The sequence below is a fragment of the Schistocerca americana genome, chromosome 2, assembly GCF_021461395.2.
Source record: "Schistocerca americana isolate TAMUIC-IGC-003095 chromosome 2, iqSchAmer2.1, whole genome shotgun sequence".
In the NCBI taxonomy this organism is placed as follows: domain Eukaryota; kingdom Metazoa; phylum Arthropoda; class Insecta; order Orthoptera; family Acrididae; genus Schistocerca; species Schistocerca americana.
Window position 1 is genome coordinate 1,116,763,113 of NC_060120.1, and position 18,313 is coordinate 1,116,781,425.

An 18,313-nucleotide genomic window follows, 5' to 3' on the forward strand; every position below is an offset into this window, starting at 1 on the left:
TTTTCGGGTGGAGCGGAAAAATGTGCAAACCGGATCGATCGCACGAAAAAGTGAATAAATTTCAAACGCAAATTTCTGAGAAAAGAATGATATGAACAAAGAATTTTTTTGTTTGGTTTTTGTTAAAACTGAAAAGGCAGCCCACCCATAACTGTCAAGTCGCTATTGAGCACTGCGAAGGATCTCTGGGAACGGCGCGCTCTCGCATCAGGTAACGTTTCCAATCATTGATGCAGACTGAATAGAGCATCATCATTGCCTGCATGTTTCCGATGTTCGAATTGGGCAATATCCAGGCATCAGTAACGTTCGGATATGAAAGCTACACAATGTTGGACTGAATGGAAACACGTGTCGTCAAGTCTAACCATGCCACGAGAGGACAGCAACAAGCATGTCGTACCACTTTACATATGCACCTGTTGTCGGGAAACTGTAGTGGACTTGCAGCAACAGCCAGTGTCTCCCATGCTGTTGGGTGAAGACAGGTTACTGAATAGCCATCCAACGAGGTCACGATAAATACCACAGCAGAGACTTGCCTTTAGAGCATATTATTTCAGAGATCAAGGAACTGCGTCCAAAATTCCACACGATGTATAAAATCTTCCACGCTGGCCGTTAAAATACTTTTATTAAAAAGTTACTACCGGTTTCGCACTAGTAGAAATGCATCTTTAGGTGACCGGTGCAAATTAAAACATTACAGAATTATAATGAGTCTTAAAACAGACGTGTACTTCCATAAAACGCCATATAACAATGAGAGCTGAGTACTCACAGCTTTTTAAAAAATCATGGCGCGGTAAAGTGGTTGATTACAGGAAAATCCCATCGTTCATCGTCTAGATAAAACCGATAGCACGCTAGAAGCGGTTGTTTATAACTGACTGGAGTCGCACGGCACCTGTAAAGGCCTCCGTAAACGATGAAACATTTTGTCAAACTTAACTAAACTTGCCAATGTTTGACCAATTCGTGGTTGGTTGAGTGGGTGGGAGGAGACCAAACAGCGAGGTCATCGGTGCCCTCGGATTTGGGAAGAATGGGGAAAGAAGACGGCCGTGCCCTTTAAATGGAACCATTCCGGCATTTGCCTGAAGCGATTTAGTGAAATCACGAAAAACCTAAATCAGGATGGCGGGACGCGGGTTTGAACCGTCGTCCTGCCAAACACGCGTCCAGTGTGGTAACCAATGCGCCACTTCGCCGGGTATGTTTGTCAGTTTACGGTGCAGTTTGACGTGTTTGTGAATCATAGACCGTGTTTGTCGAGTTTGCGAAAAATTTTGACTGGCAGAAAGTTTGACAAGATGGCGAACGTTTTTTATGTCGACGTTTCGCTACATATATTAAGTGAGAAATTGTTTTATTACGATTTATCTCACTGTATCGCGAGTTTCCACCATTATGAAATCTATGATCAAGTATAAAAACAAAATAGCGCTGACAATTACCAAACTAGTAGAGGTACCATTTCTTTCCCAGCCATCTATTACACATGAAGAGGTTATAAAATCAATATTTTACGCATACAGTGGCATACGAACGGAGTGGAATGAAATAAAAGAAATCAAAGTTCTTCCACGGACGATGTGGGCCATATGTTCCCTCGTTGCGGTATTTTAATGACCTGTCATTAGAGGACCAAGTAAGAGAGAATAAGTTTTCAGATACTTGTACATTCTTTCTCAATGTGAAGTTAAAGGAACGCTAAACAAGTTAGTAAACGTTTCGCTGTCCACCTGCAGAAAGTCGATGTACTCATCAGATTCTTACTGAAACACTTTCATTAACAGCTTTGCAGTTGCATATTTCTCATTTTAAAACATTTCCTGGACCAGCGTCTTGTTTTCTTCTTCTTTAAACGCAGTGCTAGACGCAACGTCAGAATGCTGTCTTTGCTTTTATGGCCATTCCCATTGGTGCCAAAATACAGCATACACGAAAAGCGTCTGCTTCATATGTAAGGGTTAACTGACAAGCTTTCTTAGTACGTGTACGGACTTGTTTAACACATTCGTGACTACATAAAAACGAACTGGAGAGGAAAGTTTGCTCTTTTAGAAGGGACTTAATAAGCTTCAAAAAGTTTCATTGCTCGTTCGAAGAAAGTTGATGTAATCATCGGGTTCTGAGAGTAATATTTCCTTTACCATATTTTCATGGGCAAATCTCTCATTTTAAGCCATTTCCTGGGCCACAGTCTTGTTTTCTTCTTCCTCTTTAATCACAGAGACATAGTCAGTATGAGGTTTGCTTTGTCTGCATTTCTGACCTGTCTCGCCGGCCGGTGTGGCCGTGCGGTTAAAGGCGCTTCAGTCTGGAACCGCGTGACCGCTACGGTCGCAGGTTCGAATCCTGCCTCGGGCATGGATGTGTGTGATGTCCTTAGGTTAGTTAGGTTTAATTAGTTCTAAGTTCTAGGCGACTGATGACCTTAGAAGTTGAGTCGCATAGTGCTCAGAGCCATTTGAACCATTTGACCTGTCTCATTACTTTCAAGTCTCAAAATACACACTAGCACGAATAGCGTTTGTTTCAGATTGAGGTTAAGCTGACAAACATTGTTTGAACGTGTACAGGCTTGCTTGACAAATCCGTGGCTAGATAAGAGTGATTTTGTCAAACACGTTTGACCGTTTACTGAGGCCTTAACTAATAGGAAGCCGGATAAACCTTTTTAAGTTTCTTAGTCCCATGTACGAGGGTCGTTCAATAAGTAATGCGCGACATATTTTTTCTCAGAACATATTTATTCTTAAAAGCCAGAATTTGGTGACAATATACCTCAACATGTCTTGTCCATGTCCTGTTTCTTTACGTAGTCTCCATCACGTTTTATAGCCGTACGCCAACGTTGTGGAAGAGCATGTATTCCCTGCTGGTAAAAGCTCTTGTCCTGTAGGCGTGGCCATGTTTTCACTGCATGACTGACGCCTTCGGCGTCTTCAGATTTTGTTCCCCGTAGAGAATCTTTAAGCAGCCCAAAGAGATGGAAGTCCGAGGGTGCCAGGTCTGGACTGTAGGATGGATGAGACAGTGATGTCCAACCCAATTTGGTGATGCGTTCCCGGGTTCTCAGACTTGTGTGTGGGCGTGCACTATCGTGTTGACCTCTGTATTGATGGTTGACCCTCTTCGCATCACGTCCACGAGAATGACGCCATCACAAACCCACATCACAATCACATCCACTTTTCCGGCGGAGGAGGTTCTCTTCAGTTTCTTATTTACTGGTGAATGAGGATGATGTCACTCCATGGACTGCCTTTTTGTTTCCGGCGCAAAGTGGTGTACCCAGCTTTCGTCTCCAGTAACGATCCGTGACAGAAAGGCCTCTCCGTCGATCTCCAAACGCTCAGATGAAATGGCCTTTCTTTGAATCTTGTGGTCCGCTGTGAGCATTCGTGATCACCTCTTTGAATATCCAAGTGTCTCGGTCATTGAAGACGCACTTCCAATGTTGACCGACAACTGTAGAGCCAGTTGTCAAGTTGTGAGTCGCCGGTCGGCACGAATAAAGGCATCCGCACGATTCAGCATGTCCGGGGCAGTGGCTGTGACAGGACGTCCCGAGCATGGCTGGTTATGGAGCTCTGTTTCTTCATTTCCTGAGGCTATAACTTTCCTTACCCGTCGCCCGACTGTATTCCTACGAGCTGCAGCATCGCTATACACTGCACACAAACATTTGTGTATGTTCACCACGGTTTCTTGTTCTCCATACAAAAATTCAATAACAGCACACTGCTTGTAGCTATGTAGATGACATTTTGATGCGGTACTATGGCTCTGCTATCTGCCACAACGGTTAGAAACTTCACCGGCTCACAGAACAAACATCGAATGTGAAGCACCAGCAAGGACGTTTGCCTATGTATATATTAACGGCCTTTTTAAAAAAATGTGGGGCATTACTTATTGAACGACCCCCGTACTTACGGGAACTAACTAAAAACTCCACATTAACGTGTCTTAACTTTGATAGATAGGTATAATAAAGTCTTGAATGTTTTGCCGTGGACGGCACAGAAGTGTGCATTACGCCAGCATAAATAGTAGTGATGGTTCGGCGTTCACGAGCCATGTGTGTGAGGTGGCGCTAGCGGAAGTCTCGGTCCGAAATGGTACCACCTGTGACTGGATAGGGTTGGGGGTGGGGGGTTGGCTTAGCAGCGCGTGAAACTTACGTACTACTATGTGTTACATGGTGATTCGGATTTCTTCTTTAGAACAGTTAAAACCAGTTAATTATAGCGCAAATTAATACAACTTTGGAAAAGTTAGCTAAAAACATGAATATTTTTTGAATGCTACAGTGCACTACTACTTAGAACCAGCAGGCGTTTAGCGTATCAATAGTATTGCAGGGCACATGAAGAAGTTCGTTTTTTTAAAAAAATATCCAGCTACGACTATTAAATATAAAATATAAAATCTGGTCTTACAAAACAAGAACCGCAACAAAGAATAACAGCATCCCTAGGGGTGTGGGTAGACAACAATCAACACTGGATAGCAGAGTTTCGTGGTGCAGCTCGGCCTACTCGCTGGCAGTAGTTTCGGGGAACTTCTTTAATGATGAATTAATTTCAGCCTCCTATAAAATGTTGAGTGCGAAACCCTTAATTTCGTAGTGCAGCACCTGCAAACTTGGACGTAGGTTAATAACTGTGCAGCCGGTTTAGTGTAAATGGGCGTTTGTAGCTGACAGTGAGCCCGAGTAGTTACTAATTACTGTAAAACAGACCTCAAAAATTCTTCTTGTCGGGTCTATACACCTGGAACCACAATCGTAACACGTGTTGGAATACGCACCCGGTGACTTAAAGTTATCCTGCTTTGTTCCTCCATATGCCCTTGCTTTTAGGGTGTTGCCGTAATAGGAAACAATGCCTTGCTGACGAGTCTGCAGTGCTGACGAGTCTTTTCTCTCTTGGGAATGTATTCTGCTGCTATCCGTCACCAGGACAACGCTCGTCCTCATATGGAATGTCTCTCTACAGACTGCCTTCGTGTAGTTTACTCCCTTGTTGCCAAAAAAATTTGAACGGAGCGCCCTTAGTGCACACACTAATAACCGGCAATGGCGCCGGTGACAACGCCGATGAGCAATCTGAAACAAGTTTCATATTCCAAATGGTCAAATTGCTCTAGGAACTGCTACTAGTTTCTCCCAGTTGAAAGTTTGAAACATACTTTAAGGTGCAAAGTAGCTGGACACCTGTAAGTGTAAAATAACATGAGGCGTGGCTACCCGGCGCCTTTCTGACGGCGTGAAGTGTGCTGGGGACGCTTTCAGTGAGGTGTCTGAATGTCTCTGGAGGAATGGTAGCCCACTATTTCTTGTAGCCCGAACTCAGAGAAGGTGACGCTGGGGTCTGGATCGAAGTCGACTTTCTAATTCACCCTAAACGTAATTCATTGCATGCAGGTCGGGACTCCGGACAAGTCAGCCCATTTCAGAAACGTTGCTGTCCACAGGCCACTTCGTCACAGGGCGCATTGTTATGCTGCTACAAACAGTCATTGCCTCTGAACTTTTCCTCTACTGTAGGAGCATAGAATGCTAAAATGTTCTTCTGCAGTTAGCATTTTTAAGCACAATGGAGGGACAACGTCCTACCAAAAACTATCACAAAAAATGTCACCATACAGTAACAACACGTCCCGAACTTCAATGTTGGCACCACATATGATGGTAGGTTACATTCACCAGGCATTCATCAAACGAAACCAATTGCACCAGACTGCAACAGCTTACAGCGTAATCCTTTGCGCTGAATCACTCACTTCCCCTCACTTACCCACTGCCCGGTAGGGTCGCTGTTTATATCACCTCAAGCGTCCTTCAGCACTGACTATAGGTATATGTGGCTTATAAGGATCTCCCCATTCCTTTTAACTCGTTACGCATGTACCCGTGGTCTAGGGGTAGCGTCTTTGATTCATAACCAAAACGTCTTCGGTCCCGGGTTCGATCGCCGCCACTGCCTAAATTTTGATAAATAATCAGCACTGGCGGCCGAAGGCTTCCGGCATAAGAAGTCAGCCTCATTCTGCCAACGGCCTTGTCAAACAGGGCGGAGATGCGGATAGAGGTTCAGGGCACTCTCTTGTCCTAGGGGTGGGAAATTGCCCATAAAGGCGGAAGAATCAGCATTGATTAACGACATGAGGATGCAGAAGGCAATGGAAACCACTGCATTAAAGACACGTAACGTGTATCCACAGGACATGTGGCCTGTAATTGAAGAAGTGTCATGATGATCTCTCCATTGGCAAAAGATTCCGGAATAGTCCCCCATTCGGATCTCCGGGAGGGGACTGCCAAGGGGGAGGTTACCATGAGAAAAAGATTGAATAATCAACGAAAGGACAACGTTCTACGAGTCGGGGCGTGGAATGTCAGAAGCTTGAACGTGGTAGGGAAACTAGAAAATCTGAAAAGGGAAATGCAAAGGCTCAATCTAGATATAGTAGGGGTCACTGAAGTGAAGTGGAAGGAAGACAAGGATATCTGGTCAGATGAGTATCGGGTAATATCAACAGCAGCAGAAAATGGTATAACAGGTGTAGGATTCGTTATGAATAGGAAGGTAGGGCAGAGGGTGTGTTACTGTGAACAGTTCAGTGACCGGGTTGTTCTAATCAGAATCGACAGCAGACCAACACCGACAACGATAGTTCAGGTATACATGCCGACGTCACAAGCTGAAGATGAACAGATAGAGAAAGTGTATGAGGATACTGAAAGGGTAGTGCAGTATGTAAAGGGGGACGAAAATCTAATAGTCATGGGCGACTGGAATGCAGTTGTAGGGGAAGGAGTAGAAGAAAAGGTTACAGGAGAATATGGGCTTGGGACAAGGAATGAAAGAGGAGAAAGACTAATTGAGTTCTGTAACAAGTTTCAGCTAGTAATAGCGAATAGCCTGTTCAAGAATCACAGGAGGAGGAGGTATACTTCAAAAAAGGCCAGGAGACACGGGAAGATTTCAATTAGATTACATCATGGTCAGACAGAGATTCCGAAATCAGATACTGGATTGTAAGGCGTACCCAGGAGCAGATATAGACTCAGATCACGGTATAGTAGTGATGAAGAGTGGGCTGAAGTTCAAGACATTAGTCAGGAAGAATCAATACGCAAAGAAGTGGGATACGGATGTACTAAGGAATGACGAGATACGTTTGAAGTTCTCTAACGCTATAGATACAGCAATAAGGAATAGCGCAGTAGGCAGTACAGTTGAAGAGGAATGGACATCTCTAAAAAGGGCCATCACAGAAGTTGGGAAGGAAAACATAGGTACAAAGAAGGTAGCTGCGAAGAAACCATGGGTAACAGAAGAAATACTTCAGTTGATTGATGAATGAAGGAAGTACAAACATGTTCCAGGAAAATCAGGAATACAGAAATACAAGTCGCTGAGGAATGAAATAAATAGGAAGTGCAGGGAAGCTAAGACGAAATGGCTGCAGGAAAAATGTGAAGACAATGAAAAAGATATGATTGTCGGAAGGGCAGACTCAGCACACAGGAAAGTCAAAACAACCTTTGGTGACATTAAAAGCAACGGTGGTAACATTAAGAGTGCAACGGGAATTCCACTGTTAAATGCAGAGGAGAGAGCAGATAGGTGGAAAGAATACATTGAAAGCCTCTATGAGGGTGAAGATTTGTCTGATGTGATAGAAGAAGAAACAGGAGTCGATTTAGAAGAGATAGGGGATCCAGTATTAGAATCGGAATTTAAAAGAGCTTTGAAAGACTTACGGTCAAATAAGGCAGAAGGGATAGATAACATTCCATCAGAATTTCTAAAATCATTGGGGGAAGTGGCAACAAAACGACTAATCACGTTGGTGTGTAGAATATATGAGTCTGGTGACATACCATCTGACTTTCGGAAAAGCATCATCCACACAATTCCGAAGATGGCAAGAGCTGACAAGTGCGAGAATTATCGCACAATCAGCTTAACGGCTAATGCATCGAAGCTGCTTACAAGAATAATATACAGAAGAATGGAAAAGAAAATTGAGAATGCACTAGGTGACGATCAGTTTGGCTTTAGGAAAAGTAAAGGGACGAGAGAGGCAATTCTGACGTTACGGCTAATAATGGAAGCAAGGCTAAAGAAAAATCAAGACACTTTCATAGGATTTGTCGACCTGGAAAAAGCGTTCGACAATATAAAATGGTGCAAGCTGTTCGAGATCTGAAAAAAGTAGGGGGTAAGCTATAGGGAGAGACGGGTCATATACAATATGTACAACAACCAAGAGGGAATAATAAGAGTGGACGATCAAGAACGAAGTGCTCGTATTAAGAAGGGTGTAAGACAAGGCTGTAGCCTTTCGCCCCTACTCTTCAATCTGTACATCGAGGAAGCAATGATGGAAATAAAAGAAAGGTTCAGGAGTGGAATTAAAATACAAGGTGAAAGGATATCAATGATACGATTCGCTGATGACATTGCTATCCTGAGTGAAAGCGAAGAAGAATTAAATGATCTGCTGAACGGAATGAACAGTCTAATGAGTACACAGTATGGTTTGAGAGTAAATCGGAGAAAGACGAAGGTAATGAGAAGTAGTAGAAATGAGAACAGCGAGAAACTTAACATCAGGATTGATGGTCACGAAGTTAGTGAAGTTAAGGAATTCTGCTACCTAGGCAGTAAAATAACCAATGACGGACGGAGCAAGGAGGACATCAAAAGCAGACTCGCTATGGCAAAGAAGGCATTTCTGGCCAAGAGAAGTCTACTAATATCAAATACCGGCCTTAATTTGAGGAAGAAATTTCTGAGGATGTACGTCTGGAGTACAGCATTGTGTGGTAGTGAAACATGGACTGTGGGAAAACCGGAACAGAAGAGAATCGAAGCATTTGAGATGTGGTGCTATAGACGAATGCTGAAAATTAGGTGGACTGATAAGGTAAGGAATGAGGAGGTTCTATGCAGAATCGGAGAGGAAAGGAATATGTGGAAAACACTGATAAGGAGAAGGGACAGGATGATAGGACATCTGCTAAGACATGAGGGAATGACTTCCATGGTACTAGAGGGAGCTGTAGAGGGCAAAAACTGTAGAGGAAGACAAAGATTGGAATACGTCAAGCAAATAATTGAGGACGTAGGTTGCAATTGCTACTCTGAGATGAAGAGGTTAGCACAGGAAAGGAATTCGTGGCGGGCCGCATCAAACCAGTCAGTAGACTGATGACCAAAAAAAAAAAAAAACCGCATAGTCATTGCGCTATCTGGACTGATGGAGCTAATTTAAAACTCACGAGTGTTTCCTTCTGTTGATTTCATGTGATTTTTTATCACAACCCTCCGAAATACTGGACGCTGCCTGCCTCTACATCAGGTCTGCCTAGTCTCGCCTTATATTAGCTGTGTTTGTTCCTTCTCATTTCCAATTCACAGTCACGTCACCAACCTTCGTCTTGGGCAGCTACAGAATGATGAATCTGTTGCTCAGGTGACATCCAGTGACTAGCCCAGTTTCGATGACGCTGAGTTCTTCTAACCGACCCATTTTGCTGTTACTGATTCTTTACTGACAACACAACATTCCCCGCCTCAATGTATACTGCGTCCGACTGCCGTGACATGTAGTGGTCAGTTACGAGTTACACAGTGGTGTCCTGATACCTCTGATGACATAGTGTATTTCGGACGCAAGCAATGTAGGTAAAAGGGCAATATGAAGGCAATAACAAGATATCTGTGCGAAAGGCTGTATTTCACCTTAAAAGTCGTAGATCTGTGATTCGTCACCGCTAGAACCCACCTTGATCAATATATAACACGTCAACTTTTATGAAAGACTATACAGTCTGACCACTAATGGAAGTGATATACTTCTACAATTGAAAGAAAACAGCCCTCGGCCACTATTTTTAACGAATTAACCGGGTTTCATCACTTCTAGGAGTGTCTTCCTGAGAATTTAAATCAAAGAATGGTCACAGAATTATGACTAAAAACATATGATACAGAGTATAAGTACAGAATCATAGTGAAAGACTGGCAGTACTTATATGTCATTTATAAAATAATAAATATGCCGAAAGGGCATTAGTCACAAAGATATTTAAGATAAAAAATAGTGATGGCGAACCACTAAGGGCTGGTCGTTACTTACGCAGTTACAAGTTGCAAACAGACTACAGATTCTGTACTTTTACTCTGTATTATACGTCTTTAGTCATAATTCTGTGACCATGTTATAGACCATTCTTTGATTTAAATTCTGAGGAAGACACTCCTAGCAGTGTTGAAACCCAGTTAAGTCGTTAAAATTAGTGACCGAGGGCTGTTTTCTTGCAATTGTAACTATTCACGGTCTCTGAACGTGCAGCCATGGACAAAATTTTGTGATATACTACTATTTCGGCCGATTTACGTAAGTTCTTATGTCTCTCATTTATCACTATATGGTATTCAACAGAAGACAAATATTTATTATGGTCGAAGAGTCCACGGGTGTATTGCCGCTTCACAGTGACGGGCACAATATTACGGCGATCAATCATGTCGCCATCGTCAGGTGCGCTGACGAAATGAGCTCTTGAGGGCGGGCGGCCTCCTTATATCCCCTCCCCCCGACGGGCCGTTCCCTCCGCGGTCCGCGCCCGCAGTCGCGCGTCGGTAGTCGCGGAGACGCAGGGGTCGGCGTCTGTGGCAGCGTCGGTGTAGTTGCTGCTTCCGCCCGGTTCGCCGCATCGTTTTCGTTGCTGAGTGTATTCTTAATTATACTCAGTGCTGGTTCCCATGCTTTGCTACTGCAGTCTCGGTTGATGAGTTCGTCCCTGGTGCGAATTTTGATGGCCTCTCTGACATCGCTGTCCCATTATTTAGAAGCCTGGGCCGTGATCTTGGTACGTTCGTAATCCACCTCTTACTTTCAGGACAAATAGTGCTCTGCGACCGCCGACTTGTTAGGTTACTTCAGTTGTCTGTGCGTTTGATGTTCTCGGCAACGATCTTCGATGGTGCGAACTGTCTGTCCAAAACTAGTCCTACCTCACTGACAGGGAATCTGGTATATACCTGCCTTCCGCAATCCGAGATCATCTTTCACACTTCCCAATAACGCTCATGTTTACTGGGCGGGAAAAAGTTTTAACTCGGTGTTTCTTTAATACGCGTCCGATTTTCCCAAATAGTGCACCAGTGTACGGAATAAATGCAGTGGCTACTTCTTCCTCTGGGACTCCTTCCGTCTCCAAAGGTTGTTCTGTAGTGGTGGGGCAGAGAGCGCGTCTAATCTGCCATTCCGAGTACCCGTTCTCTCGGAATACGGTTCTGAGGTGTTCCAGCGCCTGGGGCAGACTCTCTGTGTCTGAGATGCTGCGCGCCCTGTGTACCAGTGTTTTTAGAGCCCCAGTTCTCTGAGAAGGGTAGTGACAGCTGTTTACATGAAAATACAGACCAGTGTGCGTTTTCTTCCTGTACACACTGTGACGTCCAGGAGTGGTAATCCTCCTTCTGCTTCGGTCTCCATTGTGCATTGGATTTTGTGATGTATGGAGTCCAAGACCTTGTCCCTACCATGGGGACAGGTGACGAACGTATCATCTACATAACGAAAAAAACAAGTAGGTTTCCATTCGGATGACGCCAAGGCTTCCTCCTCGAAGTACTCCATATACAAATTCGCGCCCACGGGTGACAGTGGGCTGCCCATCATGACTACTTCTGTTTGTTCACTATATTCTTCATGAAACAGAAAATACGTGGAGGTCAGAACATGCTTCAAAAGGTCGGTGGTCGTCTCGTCAAATTTCTGGCTATAAGCTCGAGTGACTCTTCTAGAGGCAGCTTGGTGAATAACGAAACAAACTGTGGAGACAATTTCTGGCTGCAAGACTAAGTTATCCTGGTGAGCTTAGACGTTGTTTCATTATTCAACAGGTTGCCTCTATAAGAGTCAGTCGAGCGTATAGCCAGAAACTTGAAGAGAAGACCACCGACCTTTACAAGCATGTCCTGACCTCCAAGAGAAGGGCTCATGGCACATTGGACCACGGTGTGTACAGGAAGAAAACGCAGACTGATGTGTATTTCCATGTAGACAGCTGTCACCAACCTTCTCATGGAAATGGGGTTCTAAAAGCACTGGTACACAGGGCGCGCAGCATCTCAGACACAGAGAGTCTGCCCCAGGCGCTGGAAAACATCACAACCGTATTCCGAGAGAACGGGTACTCGGAATGGCAGATTAGACGCGCTCTCTGCCCCACCACTACAATACTACCATTTAGGACGGAAGGAGTCACGGAGGAAGAAGTAGCCACTGCATTTATTCCGTACACTGGCGCACTGTTGGGGAAAATCGGACGCGTATTAAAGAAACACCGAGTTTGTCTGTTGCCCGCCCAATAAAACACGAGCGTTATTGGGAAGTGTGAAAGATGATCTCGGACTGCGAAAGGCAGGTGTATACCAGATTTACTGTCAGTGTGGTAAGACTTGTATTGGACAGACAGTGCGTACCATCGAAGATCGTTGCCGAGATCATCAAACGCACACACAACGGAAGTATCCTAACAAGTCGGCGGTTTGTCCGGAAAACAGGAGGTGGATTACGACCGTACCAAGATCTCGGGCAAGACTTGAAAATACTGGGACAGTGTTGTCAGAGAGGCCATCGAAATTCGCACCAGGGACGATCTCATCAACCGAGACTGCGGTAGCAAAGCATGGGAACCAGCACTGAGTATAATTAAGAATACACTCAGCAACGAAAATGATGTGGCGAGCTGGGCGGACGCAGCAACTACACCGACACCTGCGTCTCCGCGACTACCGACGCCCGAAGGGTGGTGGTGGGGGGGGGGGGGGGGGGGAAGGGGATATAAGGCGGCCGCCCGCCCTCAGGAGCTCATTTCGTCAGCGCACCTGACGATGGAGTCATGTCTGCCCAGCAGTACACCCGTGGACTCTTCGATCAAACAAATACGCCTGTTGGAACTGAAATAGTGGCAACTATTTATTCACAACCAATAGAAAAGAGTTACATGTTTTCACCTGTTACTGTCCTTCAAAGTAGTCACCAGCGTTGAGTAGAGCACGTTGCCAGCGATGTGGAAGGCGTAGCACACGGCTAGCAGAACCTGTTCTAACCCTCATACTATTGGCAGCGACGGAAGTACACTGCTTATGTCGTACAAATCATCGACTTTGTATACATATGAACAAACACAGTTTTACATACACTATGCTTTTAATTTTCTTATCTGGGACATACAGCCGCGCAATTAAATCAAAAACGGTTTCCATCCTTCGGTTCCGACCATGGGTAGCGGCAGGCTGTAGGGCAAATACCACAACTGGAAATCCCCCTCCCATGCATTTCCTGTTGGTATTCCCTCTGCCTCACTTCAAGCACACCTGGTATTCGCCGAAAAGTTTTTGACTTTAAAATGGGTCTTCACTCGAATAGACCCGTTCTACCCAGAAAAATAAAAAAAAGTACAAGGTCTCCTTTATCTACCCCCACACGACTACTCTTCAGTACACACGTAAGTGCCTGACACAGGATTCCTCAAATAACTTCCAGACTATTTCCCTGCCGTTCCACTCTCGAATAGCACGTGGGAAAAACGAACACTCAAATCTCTCTGTGAGAGGTCTCATTTCTTTTATTTTATAACGATGGCGATTGTCCCCCTGTGTAGGTGACGGCGAACAAAAATATTTTTGCATTCAGAGGAGAAAATTGGTCATTGAAATTTCATGAGAAGTTCGTGCCGCAACGTAAAACGCTTTTGTTTTAATGATTGTCACTTGAGTTCTCGTATCACGGCCGTGGCACCCTGCCCGCTACTCCACGATAATGCAGGACGAGCTGTCCTTCTTGAAGGAGAGGGTTCCATACTGTACAGCAATACTCCAGAAGAGAACACACAAGCGTAATGTACGTAGTCTTTTCAGTAGATTTGTTGCATCTTCTACTAGTCCTTCCAATGAAACGAGGTCCTTGGTTCGCTTTCTCCCAGCATTTTCTATATGATAATTCCAGCTTAAATTGTTTGTAATTGTTATCCTTTGGTAAAAAGTTGAATCGACATAATTTAAATTTTTTTGATTTATCGTGTAAAATAAATTTAACGGATTTCTTTTAGTACTCATGTGAAGGACCTCACACTTTTTATACTTTAGAGTCAATTCCCGCTTTTCACACAACACAAATATCTTGTCTGCATCATTTCGCAATTGATTTTGAGCTTCTGATGACTTTGTTAGACGGTAAACGACTGCATCATCTGCAGGCAATATGAAGGGGCTGCCCAGATTGTCTCCTAAACTGTTTATGTAGATAAGAAAAGCTGAGGGCTGGTAACACTTCTTGAGCTGAACCAGATATCACTTCTGTTTCACCCAAGCATTATTGAAATATATTCACTAGTCGTAATAAACGTGCAAAAATGTAATTCATCTTAAAAATGTAGGCTTCCGAGTACTTTGTCACACTCAATAAAATTTTTCTGGGTTTGTGACCACATTGTCAATATGTAAAACCACCGACGTTTCGGTCACTGTTACAGGTGACCTTCTTCAGGGCGTTTTTGTTTCCGGTCACAAATCCAGAAAAATTTTATTCATTGTAATTAATCTTCTTCAGTTTACTATTTCATGCACTCATTTTTATGTTTATCTCTGTTTCTCCTGTTGTAGTTGTTGGAGGTGAGACGATGTCAACAGACAATACTGTTTATCCCTCTTCGGATGAAGGAAGTGACAAACAAGGAACGAGTACTTCCAGTAACAGACTTCCAGTTAACACAGTGCAAGCTGTCTGCTGCGTTCTACTTACAAGTCATATCCTTTACGTAACCAGTATGTGGTAATCTGCACGAAGCCTTCCTTAAGCCATGTGCTTCAAATCTCTTTCCGATTCTACATGTTAAAGAGAGGTCAAAAACGACATTATGCCTATGGAAATCCAGTACATAGAGCGAATCACTCTGTGATGACGTAATTAAAAAGTTATACATTGCCCTCAAGTGGCAACTGTACCAATCTTTTGTTGAAGAATTTAATCACTTTTGGAAAAGCTGTTGCCTTTGGATGAGAAAATGTCTAATAGCATCATGATACTTCAGATGATTCTATGGCTCTTTGAGTAGCAGATCGAAGTACAAAAGCCCATGATCTAGGATCTCATGTGTAAAGAAGGTGGTGTGCATATTGTTAATAAAAATTTCGTAAGCGTTATACGTTTCATAACTCACCATTTAGGTACTCAGTGTTTATTTAAATCATATACTCTGTGGTCTGAAAAGAAGACAAAAAACTGAAGAATGTGACACATCAAAGAAAACATGAAATATCGTTTTTATTGAAGTGTGTCTCACAATGTAATCAATAAAAGCTGAAGAATTTAACGATGTTTAACAATAAACTCTTACAGAAGTTACAAACTTGTACAAAATCAGTGAAATATTTTTGCACAAACTTAAAGTCACCCATTATTAACATTATGTTAAGAATATAATATACTGCTGTATCAATAGATCAACTGCTTGTGTACAGCAAATATAATGCCAAAAAAATGAAGTGAACAGCTTGTTATCTTTAAGTGAATCTCTTTCCACATTAAGTCAGTTCACTCTGATTGTTTCTATTGCAAGTGAAATAATCCTTTTCCTTGGAACGAGAATTGTTTCAAACATACAGAAATTCAGGACAATTTTCCGTTCACTTGTTATCAAAAATGTATTGTTTAAGATTACAATTAATTTACATTAAAGAGGCGCTGTCACGCCCGGTCTCCCGTATCACTACACAACACTTTGCAGCGGGAACAGAAGTGTTCTCGCCTCACCTACAGATATGCCTCACTCCAGCCCGAATAGAAAGAATAAGCATCAACTTATCATTTAGAATGTAAGTACATCAGTATCTTTCGTTTTATAATTCAGTTAGTAAGACAGAATGGGATTAAATGTTCCATCCTATCAGGAGCAGTAGATTCACTGGTACGGTGCACAATTATATAAGAGTTTTCCTCATTCAAAAATGCATTGCATTCAAATACGAACTCTTCGTGAAGTTTTTAGTTGTGTATCGCAGCCAGGCTGAAATGCTAGCATTCCGTACTTTTATGTCTGCATGGAGTGGCAAACATAAGTTGGAATTGGTAGCAGCACGTGACCGGGGTGTGACGCAAGATGTGATGGCCGAGAAGAGATTAGCCTCACAGTAAGGCGCCAGCGATCAGGAAGATTACTTATCTTTATTCTCCACACTGAAGTAGGCACCGTCTATTGCTCTCATAGCAAGTTGCTACGTAATTAAATTCACAATACAATCCACAAAACCACAGTGCAATCCAAATCGTAGCTAAATTATAATCCCAAGGTTGCCACGAACCTCCGGCGGCCGCGACTTGAAGCTGAGGCCGACCACGGCGCATGCGCGGCCGGGCTGAGCGACGATAGGGCGCGCGTGAATCGGTTAGGTGGGCGGACATAGTACGTACAATATTATTTATTCTACTAACTGTTACAGAGAGCATAACTAATTTTTTGTCTCACCAGCAAGTGCACTAAACAATTGTTACTAGTTCTCACTGTATTCCGACTAGTAATTTCATTCTTCGTTAAGCAACGGAGAGATAGTGACGCTGTGGCTATCTTTATTTACTTTTCCATTTAAATAGAGATCGAAATTTTCTACTATTTTTCCAAATCTGAAATGTTATACAGTCTTTATTTTTTCTTTGAAAACAGTGCAGAGTTTCAACAAGTGTACATTACAAATATTTTTTATTTATCACCTTCTAATCTGTACTGAAACTCCTACCACTTTCTGACTAGTAAACGGCACGAACTTTTCACTTTTTATGTTTCAGCACGTAGCAGTATCCTACATTAGCGATAGATAGTATCTATTGATTCTTCGTTGTGATACATTTCTGGAAGCCACATACCTCAGTGGTTTAAACAAAGTAAAAACATTTAATTTTTAGGCAAATGCAAATACGTACTGAATGACAGAGAACTGCATGAACAAATCACACTTAGAGATCGCTTCTAGGGATGATTCGATAAAATTACATTCGCTAATCCCACATCAATTCAGCGCACCTACTTTTGAAAGCGTGATTAGATATGCATGGTTCGCATCGAAATTAGCGGATGAAAAAGGACTCTTTTTGAATGCAAAAGAATTGTGTTTCCCGGTATCGCTCATGGAGAAACCGTGCGCCTGCATAACATGCTTTCATAAAATGCCCGTGGTGCTGCGAAAATTTGTGCTTCGGTTGTTTCTATGATAAGTATCACGAACAATATTCGCTCTGAGCATTATGGGACTTAACATCTGAGGTCATCAGTCCCCTAGAACTTAGAACTACTTAAACCTAACTAACCCAAGGACATCACACACACCCATGCCCGAGGCAGGATTCGAACCTGCGACCGTAGCGGTCACGCAGTTCCAGACTGAAGCGCCTAGAACCGCTCGGCCACTCTGGCCGGCACGAACAATATTGTTCTGCCACTTCAAGCAATGTGGGGAAAAAAAGGAGACTGGAGTAGAAGGAAGAACCGATAGACTTATTCAAAGTACCCTTCGCAACACACTGTCAGGTGGCTTGCGGAATATGGATGTAAAGATGTAGAGTATTATTACCAGAATAGAACCTAAATGAAAATATAGCAGAGGCAGGGCGTGTCTGGATCGTAAACACTCATGTGTAATATATTCACTGCTCACTATGCAATGACCGAGACGTGTGCTAAAAAAAATGATTCAAATGGCTCTGAGCACTATGGGATTTAACATCTGAGGTCATCAGTCCCGCAGACTTAGAACTACTTAAGCCTAACTAACATAAGGACATCACACACATCCATGCCCGAGGCAGAATTCGAACCTGCAAGCGTAGCAGCAGCGCAGTTCCAGACTGAAGCGCCTAGGACCGCTCGGCCACCGACGTTTGCTAGATCTCCCCAGGAACCGCCAGCACTGGTGCTTAAGCTGGCACACTGGAGTAGTGATGCTCGTCCACATACGTTGACTGACAACTGGTATCTCTAGAGCGACATTTCGTATAGTCGGTTGCCATTTTCTTCCTTCAAAGTGTCTCTATCGTTCCCAAAATGCTAAAATTACGTACCTCGTCTGTCTCACTTTCCACCTGACGTACGCATCATACATATATATTGAGGTGACAGAAGTCATGTTAATTGAAGCTGGAGGAGGGAGAAAGGCTGCAGTTATGTGGAATCAGCGGTGACGAATGAAACTGTGTGCCGGATTGGTATTCGAACCCGCGA

General features: G+C 43.4%; 1 protein-coding gene across 1 annotated transcript in view; it reads left to right on the top strand.

Moving 5' to 3' along the window:
* LOC124594716 (glypican-5-like) overlaps window positions 1-15,245 on the top strand; it is a 378,800-nt gene extending 363,555 nt beyond the window's left edge. Inside the window, exon 9 of the mRNA XM_047133084.1 lies at window positions 14,706-15,245. Within this exon, the coding sequence (XP_046989040.1) occupies window positions 14,706-14,878 (173 nt within the window). The 3' untranslated portion in view covers window positions 14,879-15,245. The remainder of the gene's footprint in view (window positions 1-14,705) is intronic.
* Window positions 15,246-18,313: the final 3,068 nt, after the last annotated feature.